At 38.2% G+C, this 9,599-nt stretch overlaps 1 protein-coding gene across 2 annotated transcripts; it reads right to left on the reverse strand.

Moving 5' to 3' along the window:
* Nucleotides 1-615: 615 nt before the first annotated feature.
* Nucleotides 616-9,105, reverse strand: LOC117410876 (GDNF-inducible zinc finger protein 1-like). 2 transcript variants are annotated; one of them, XM_059025284.1, is made up of 7 exons: nt 8,887-9,105; nt 5,785-7,078; nt 4,391-5,368; nt 3,795-3,889; nt 3,282-3,449; nt 2,079-2,236; nt 616-1,898 (listed from the first exon to the last, which is right to left on the reverse strand). In XM_059025284.1, exons 2-7 carry the CDS (start codon nt 7,068-7,070, stop codon nt 1,686-1,688), a joined length of 2,898 nt encoding a protein of 965 aa, XP_058881267.1. In that variant the 5' UTR covers nt 7,071-7,078; nt 8,887-9,105; the 3' UTR covers nt 616-1,685. The 2 variants fall into 2 exon arrangements, with proteins under 2 accessions (XP_058881267.1, XP_058881268.1); XM_059025285.1 differs by lacking the exon at nt 8,887-9,105 and adding an exon at nt 8,007-8,446.
* Nucleotides 9,106-9,599: the final 494 nt, after the last annotated feature.

The raw sequence follows: 9,599 nt of genomic DNA on the forward strand, positions 1-9,599 counted from the left end.
CACAGGAACAAAGTAAATATTTGAACCAAAATACTATAAACCCTTTTACAAACAGAACAAACCAAAAGCCTATCTTCACTTGAAGATACTAACTTCACTGTATTGAAGTCCCTAACTCACCCAGGACAGCTAAGCTGTTTCCCTGTCTTAAATCTAGTTTATCAATTATTCTAATCACTCAGCACTTACGTTCTCCACATTCAACACTCCTGCCACCTCCTTTTTACACTAAGAACAAAAGGACAGTTTATATAGCACAGATAATTGCAAACACTCAGACAATCAACACCCTATCTACCCAATTAGACAGGTGTTTTTCCCTTTTCTGGCTGAATACCATCAGCCCTAAAGGCTTCTGGGAAATGTAGTTTCCCCAGCCACTTCGGCCATGACGCCTATCATGAACTACAAGTTTTTCACCTTTATTATTATTATTATTATTATTATTATTATTATTATTATAATAATAATAATATAATAACAGGGGAACATAGATCTTGTCAGCCTCAGACTGACATACTTATTAGCCCTCACTGCCCCACAATATATATATATATATATATATATATATATATATATATATATATATATATATATTATTTCTTAGCAGACACCCTTATCCAGGGCGACTTACAGTTGTTACAAGATATCACATTATTTTTACATACAGTTACATTATTTTTTACATACAATTACCCATTTATACAGTTGGGTTTTTACTGGAGCAATCTAGGTAAAGTACCTTGCAGCAGTGTCCCCCACTAGGGATTGAACCCACGACCCTCCGGTCAAGAGTCCAGAGCCTTAACCAATACTCCCCACTGCTGCTCCATTATATATATAAAATAATGTTCTGCGTACCTCCTCAACTTGCTGACCCGCTATGTCCCTGCCCGCAAGCTGAGGTCCTCCGACTCTGGCCTGCTTGTTATCCCCAAGCAAAAGTGCACCACATCTGGAGAACGCTCGTTTAGCTGCATGGCTCCGACTCTTTTGAACTCTCTCCTAGCTTTAAATCAACCCTCAAGACCCACTTGTTCTCTCTTGCTTTCCATGCTCTTTAAGGCTGATATCTGCTATTGGCTGCCGTGTTGCTGCTACTAGTTAATGTATTATGCTCATATCATGTATTATGCACTGTTTCTTTTTTTTCTTTTACTGTATAGCATGTATTATGCATTTCTCTGTATTTAAAGTATTAAGGATTTTCTTGTTGTTACTGCATCTTGTAAAGTGCTTTGTGATGCTGGTCCACTATGAAAGGCGCTATATAAAATAAAAATTGATTGACTGATTTATTGATCTCACAAATGTAAATGTGCGTGTTTAAAAAAAACAAACAACAAAAACATTTGTTATTCCACTTCTTGTTCTGTACTGTTTGAATACGTCAGCACAATAAAAATGTTTCTACAGTACAGCCATATAAAATATACAGTACTTTATTCTTTTCTACAAGTGTTTTGATTTTAAGGTGCACAACTGTCTTCTTATAAAAGACAATGGCACCTTATTTTCTCTATCCTTTACGTAGCTATTCATATAGTGGCAACACTTATTTTGCCAATGTTGGTTTCTAAGAAAGCTTGTGAGGGCACATAAATCGGGCAAAAAAATAATGTGCCATTAAAACACTTTTACTAAACTAAATACTAAACATGCTGGCAAATACTACAAACCCTTTCTTAAGAACTAACATTGTGAATCGCAGTCCCTTTTCTCACTTTGTGTTTTTCCAGTTCTTGATGCGCTTGTTCGAGCATATCAGTAAAATCGTGATTCACTGGGCTATCATCAATACATGCCCCTCCTAATGTTTCTATCTTGGACCAATTGTGAACTTTCTTGGTGGTGAGATCAATTGCATAGCTCCTCCAATCTGCTTTCCGATCATGAACCTAAAACATTAAAAAAAAAAAAAAAAATTAACAAACAAAATTGTGTTTTCAACAGTATACGTTGTTCATATTTTGTTACAGTATTTCTAGTTAAACCTAAAACCGCAAGTCCGTACATCACTTTATATTCAAATGTCATCTACATGTTTTCTTTCATAATGCTTTTGGCAATGGCATTACCGCAACATGTCTTCTCAAAGTAGACATGTCAGTGAAAGTCCGGTCACAGGCTTTGCATTTGTAAGGCTTCTCCCCAGTGTGGATTCTCTGGTGACGTCGCAGAGCCCCCTGCTGGGTGAATGTCTTCCCACACTGGTCACAGAAATATGGACGAGTTTCTGGGAAGAAAAATTGAAATACATTTAATGCTATTATTTTCTGCTTGTTTCCTCTAACTTTCTTGAAGTCAAGTTCACCAAGAAAACACCCTACAAGGCAGCCGTATTTGAAACCCCTGTAAAATTCCAAACCGTTCAAACGTAATGCGATTGAAAGGGACCTGGTTGGCATAGCAGTAGCAGCCATCACTGATTGACAAAATAATGAAATAATTATTAGCAAAAATGTAGTTAATGCAAAGTGCAACTTTAACACGATCAAGAGTGTCACTTTGTGCCGCTTGATTAAACAGAAAATGTGTATGCAACTTTGCTCTCTTTAAGCATCTTACATTAACCCTTTGCGGTCCATTGTCGGACTGGGTCCGACATTGCAATTATTCCTCACAGGTCCTTTGTCGGACTGGGTCCGACATCATTATAGCAACGCAATAAACGGGTGTTTAGTCGTTTTTTCTCCGGAAAAAGCCGAGAAAACCATTCAATTGCCGAGTGGGAGCGACAGGAGCCGAGACAAGTCGGAAAAAAAAAAAAAAAAAAAAAAGGCGTATTTCATGAATAGTCATACATGGTATCAGGTATCAGATAATGGGGCGTTCATAGTAAACAAGCTGGCTGAGTGCGTCAGCGCACTGAGACTATCATGGACATTTGCAGAGCTTTTTTCAGATGTTATAGTAATAAAATAATGACTTGGATCGCATTATTGAGGAGTTTGGTGATAAAACGAGTGATCCGGAGATGATCGATCGGTATGTACGACTATTATTATTATTATTATTTATTTCTTACATAGCTGAACGCTATAGCAAACGAAAGGGTGGGGCGGGGCTGGAGATGCCTAGTGTGTGCTTTGTTGATATGCAGGGCCATTTAAACCCGTTTGACTGTGAAAAAAAATACTTTTAAACAGCGCGTATAAAATTAACTGCGCGTGTGAAAATTAATTAGACCTGGCGTGCCTGACGCGCGATTAATAAATGGACCGCAAAGGGTTAATAAACTTTTTTTGCATTCGTTTTCTTAAGGAAACTGTTCAACGTACCTGCGTGCACCTTACTGTGCTGAACTAAAGATGCTCGAAGGCCAAATGTTTTCCCACAGACTTCACACTTGAAAGGCTTGGCTCCCAGGTGACATCGCTTGTGGCACTTCAGGTATTGCTTAGTGGAAAAGCTCTTCCCACACATATCACATTTGTACAGCCGCTCGCCTAGAAATTTGATAAAATACATTCTTTCAGGGGAGGTTAGCTGAACAGTTTACACATTTCTTATTACCCAACAAGCTATTTTAGACAAAAACTGCATTCAAATCTGTCAGATCGTTCTTTTAAAAAGCTCCACTTAAGTATGACTTATTTGACTATTTGCTTGAATGTTTTATATACCTGTACACACAATCGTAAAACAAATAATTTAATAGACTGGACAATTCAAGTTTCAATAAATTACTTTGTATCTGCTGTATTGAATACTTTTTGGGGCATGTTATGTTATTAATATAACTGCTTAAAAAAGTTAGGAATATGAAAACGGTTATTGTGCTTATTATGTACCTGTGTGTGTCCTTCGGTGAATGTCTAATTTGCTTTTGCCAGAAAAACAAGAACCACACACCTCACAGATATAAGGCTTCTCTCCAGTGTGGGACCTGCATTGAGTTTGAAAAGATTGTAACAAAATACTGTATAATTACATGAATCAGTTTAAGAAAATAAACAGACAATTATGTTACTGTATTACAGAAACTGAGACTGTATCTACATTTTTGCAAGTTTGTCATATTTTTCCAATAAATTGAGGTACTACATCCCCCTCACAGACTTTAACAACATGGACTTTTTCAGTTTTCAGATAAAACATTAAATTTAAGACAAATTGCATTTTCAATGCTTCCAAAGCACCAATTCCAGCACATAACCACCACCTGCAGTAAGTCTGACCAGTTCATAGCTGATTTAGGATGACCGCGATGGCTCAGATTATTAAACACCTTGTTTCTTTAGTTATACAAGTTTGTTTAGGCTAACTAACCTTTTTTGTTTTAAATTTTATTTTTATTTAATTTAGTGTGTCCAGTTATTACCCCTGCACACCACGTGGCTGCGCTTCGACCAGGTGAGCCACTCTCTGATCCCTTAGGCTAACTAACCTTACGTGAAGCTTGAGCTGTGATGGCTGAGCGAACCTTCCGTTGCACACAGAGCACTGGTAGGGCTTCTCTCCAGTGTGAGTCCTCATGTGGAACACCAGGGCAGTCCTGGAGCTCAGGATCTTGCCACAGACGGAGCACAGAGGACGCTTGTACCGGCCTTCATGTCTGCGTAGGTAGTGCGTGTGGACATCCCGCTTTCGCTTGAAGGCAGCATTGCAGAGGGTGCATGCAAACTTCCTCTCATTGGAATGCACACAGGCCTGGTGCTCCTTCCAGCAGCTGTAGTTGGCAAAAGCCTTGCCACAGGTGTCGCACTTGTAGAACTTTACCGGAAGGGATTGATGTGCCTCTTCGTAGTGGGCCACAAATTTCTTCCGAAAGGTGAACTGCTTGTCACACTTATCGCACTTGATAACGTACTGCTCCTTTTTGGGTTTGAGGACCATGCCGACTCCTAGTTTCATGCCCCTACCTTTTCTTTTCATTTGACTGCCGTTCCCATCCTTCAACTCCTCCTCATATTCAGAATCGCCACCGGAGGCTTCGTCTCGTTCATATTCATCCTCGCCTTCCTCATCTGTTTCTTCAACTTGTTCTTGGTTGCCTCCGTCACTCTTTACATCATTTTCATTCAGCTTCCCTGCTTCACCTCCTACCCTGTCCTTTTCATCACCTTCACTTTCCAATTTTTCTGTACTAGGTGAGCACACTGGCTTTTTATCAGTTGATGCTTTATTAAAAGGCAAGCTGCTCTTCTCCCCAGCATTATTTTTTCCTACATTGTTCAGTAAGCTTTGCTGCTCTTCGTTTTTCATTTTTTTATTGCGGTTTGCTTTTAAGTTGTTTTCATCCAATGGGTTACAGGTGGTGCCGTTACTACCGACTTCCTTGTCAAAAACAGAATCCTCATTTGGTGGAACAAGCTTCCAGTATACAGGTCTAGGCTTCCTTTCTATACCAGACAAGTGCATGTTTCTGTAAGAACATAAATAGCAATTAGCACATCATAAAAATGACTGCATTTTTGTTTAGCCACAGAACAGCAAAATAATTCTGCATATCTTAGCATTCACCAAGTTTATAAAATAACAAGTATATCTGATCTTTTTGGCCATCCGAGGGACAGTTTTTCTGTTAAGTTATTTCATGTTGAAAGAGTCAAAGTACGTTATAAGCCTGTAGCCATTTTTAAATCTCAAGTTGTGACTAAAAAATAGTTTAAATTGCTAACACTAAAAAAACTTTATCTTTGCTTGACCTGTATATAGGCCAACAGTGTTGAAAACAATAAGGAAAAGCCAACATCCATTTTGTGAACATGCCTATTGTACAAAGACTTGAATACAGTTGTGCTATTAGCAATATTAAAGCATTTTAGGCCGTTACTTTACCTCACATGGGTGTTGAAAGAGGACTTCTGGGCAAATTTTGCTGGACAATCTGGACATTTGTACGGCTTTTCTCCTGTGTGTATTCGGATATGAACAGTAAGGCCACCTTTAGAACTGATAATCTTATCACAATAGGGGCAAGCCTGCGGAGACCGCTTCTTCTCGTGCACTTTTCTGATGTGGTCGTTAATGTCCTTTTGGCGTTTGAACCTCTTGTCACACAACTTGCAAGCGTAGCGTCGCTCATCGTTGTGGACAGTTAGTCTGTGCTGCCTGAGGTTTTTATGGTTAGTAAAGAGCTGGGTGCACAAGTCACAGCTGTATTTGACCACAACATTAATACCATGCTCTTTGCCCATATGTGCCTGATACTTGTTCACGGTCTTAAATGTCTCATTGCACGTATCACAGGTATAAGTCTCCTTCAGCCAACCTGAGGCATTCCTAAGGGACCTTCGTAGACTAATGTTCCTTTCACAGTCCTCTTCTTTAACCTCAGGTATCCTCCTTATAACTATACAGGTGTTCAAGTCCAAGGGGGTTATCCATTTTATGCAGCCTGTTTTATTTTGATCAAATTCACCAGCATCCTCACTATCATTATCCACATCCTCATCATCCTTAGATTCTTCTGTCTTTGATTGATTCTGGTCAGATGACTCTGTCACAGAGGTCTTGCTGGAGGCACCATCCTCACCTATCTCTTTTGTAGATGCTTCTTTGCTGAGCTTGGGTTTTTGTTTAATCTGCTGCATACTCTTTTTTTGGGTTTGGTCACATAGCATAAATGTCATAGCTGAGGATTTTATTTTAGAAGTCTGATCTAAGCAAGGGCTTTTACTCCTCAAGGTCATTGCTCTAGGCGGGGGTGCTAGCTTTGAATCCTGTCTCTCATTGGCTATGAAACCATTGCAAACCTCCAACAGATCTTTGCATTCCAGTTTCTCAGCCACTTCTTTCAACCTCTGTAGCTTTTCTTGTTGGATCTGTACTCTTGCAGTGTAGACAAATTCAAGGAAGCTAGTGAAGTCTTCTGTATAGATGTCCTGCAAGGTTACTGTGGGCGATTTAGCAACTAACAGCTCTTCACTGACAAAAAGTTCCCGGAAATAATTGCTGGAAGCAGCTAATACAGCTTTGTGGGCAGAAAACTCTTCATGGACCCCCTGTTGCACTGTCTGGACAGTCACGTCACAGAGGTAACCAAACTGGTACAGAGAATGGAGAGCATTTAGCATGTTGGAAGCAGCTGCCTTGGATTCCATGGTGATTCTGCTGGACTCCATTCTGCAGACTGAAGGTAAAAGAAAGGTTATTACAGTAGATTGATTAGACAAGCCTCACTCACTCAATGTAACATTTTAGCAGAAATATTGTTTTCCATTAAACAGTTTAACACAGCTTAACAGACATATATAGTTAGCTGGTCAACTCCATAGCTGTATGTCCGTACAGATGAGGGAACATGGGGACACCAGTCTACGAAGCCTGGTAGTATAGGCCTACATGCATGGACGAGAATAAAGCTGCCTAATCACCAGAGCCCTGCTGTAAGACATTCCTAAACAGACTTGCCTAAGCTTTGCTTCCATTTGGGTTTTGAAACAAGATACAATAATTCAGATTTGGATGTTGATTCTAATTCATAAAATATTTCCAGATTTCATCCTCCCCTGTATTAACATGAGCAACTCAATTCTGACGAAACCCCCTTTGCTTGATGTTTATTTTTTAACTTTTTCTGCTGGTTCCTGGTGCCCAATCAGTTCCTGTCCTGTAGGTCTTAGTCTGACTGGAGGTATGCCATTGGAGTGAAATTGACATACACAGCCCAGGAAGAAGCAGCACTTTATTATTATTATTATTATTATTATTATTATTATTATTATTATTATTATTATTATTATTTATTTCTTAGCAGACGCCCTTATCCAGGGTGACTTACAATTGTTACAAGATATCACATTATTTATAAAAGTGTATTATAATTCCAAGGGTTTTTTTGTTTGTTTGTTTGTTTGTTTGTTTGTTTTTTAAGCAAAAAAAAACAACTAAAAGATATTCACAAGAAAATGGGGACTACAGACAATGTTTGTAGTGCAGATAAAAGGTATGAAACTGATTTTAAAAAGCTTGGTTATCAGGTTAATAAGTTACAATTTATAAGAAAGATCAGAGGTTCTTGGTGATTTTTGCAGAAAAAAATACATAGATGCAAATACCTTTTTGCCCCCTGCCTTGCACATTCAATTTGCTTTATTTCCTTGTCACCTCCTGCCCCCAACCAAAATCTGTTATGCATAGCCCTTTCGAAACTCCATTTTGTGCTCCACCCCCTGCCCTTTTTATCTTTATTCAACCATTTCTCTGTGGTCTAATAGGTCAAGTTTTTTTTTTTTTGTTTCATGTTTTTCTGTATTCTCTACATCTGAGCAGACACATGTAACACATACAAAATATAAACAATTAAAAATAGCTTTTTCAATGGGGGTTTCCATAGTGTACGTTATGGTAAGTTTATCTTTATGTCTTGTGACTTGTTTATCATTTTCAGGGCTTTGGGTAATGATTAATTAACTATCCGCTACCTTTGTTGTACAGCATACGTAATGCTTAAAGAAAGCATGATCCAGTGTGGTAAAATGCGTTTAACATGGCTAATCATGCACACTTCAGATATGCTTGAAAAGTGTATTGGTAAAAAAAAAAAAAAAAGAAAGAAAAGAAAAAAAAAACACGTAACATTCCTAAATGCACATGTCGCGTTTACTGCATGAATATGTAGGTGTACAGTAGTTATACATTTAAAAAAACCCGTAAAAGCCAATATCGGTACGCTATAGGTCCCATTTTCATTTTTTACTTTGATTTTTTTTTTTTTTAAGAAAAAAACTTTCAAAATCATAATAGAGTTCTAACGATCGCGAAAATTAGAAGCACGCTTGTACTTTAAGAGCTTAGAGACAAAACTACTGTATACACCGCCGTATAAGAATCACACTTATTGTACTTTAAAAAACTTGAGACAAAAGTACTGTATGCACCGCCCAATTGACCAGTAAACACTACTTCACTTCCACCTATACTATGTATCAAACATACCAGTTTTTTTTTTGTTTTTTTTTTGTTTATATAGGCCAGGCTCCCTTTGTTTTCTGATGGCAAAAAAGCAGGTAAAATACAACGCGGTTTATGCACGACTTATTACGGCATAAAAATCAGCATACATGCACAGAATGCACACTAGTCTTCCATCTCGTGTATTACTACAGCTTGTGATACCCCCACTGGAAGGTAAACAATGAAAGTGTAAGAATATGTGGGCGTGTGTATAAAAAGCAGTTCCGCGGCGCGCACATACCCACATTGAAGGTTTCCGGGGCACTTCATCTGCTGTATGATTCATTTATATAAAGAAACAAAAAGGTAATTAATATAACCTTTTTACTGCGCACAGTTACGACATAACAAATACCCAGATTGTAACAGCAGATTCTTGTATATAACACATTTAAATGAATAAATTAAAAATAAAATCAAAGTCTTTTTCTGTATCGTTTTGTATTTAGGAATGCTTACACTCGGTATTTTATTGTTAAAGTAGAGATCGTAATTTTCATAAATTTTATCATGACACAACCCCCGGTATACACTGACTACACTGCCTAGTATTTGGCATGATTCAAAACTCGAAGTAACTTAATACTCAATAAGTCAAGGTAAACATAAAGAATGCAGGAAGCTCACCCACCCCCCACTTTGGAGTGTCTATCAACAGGCTATTATTTGTTATGTCTTGAAATACACTAACCGTT

Source organism: Acipenser ruthenus, chromosome 6, assembly GCF_902713425.1.
Source record: "Acipenser ruthenus chromosome 6, fAciRut3.2 maternal haplotype, whole genome shotgun sequence".
Lineage (NCBI taxonomy): Eukaryota > Metazoa > Chordata > Actinopteri > Acipenseriformes > Acipenseridae > Acipenser > Acipenser ruthenus.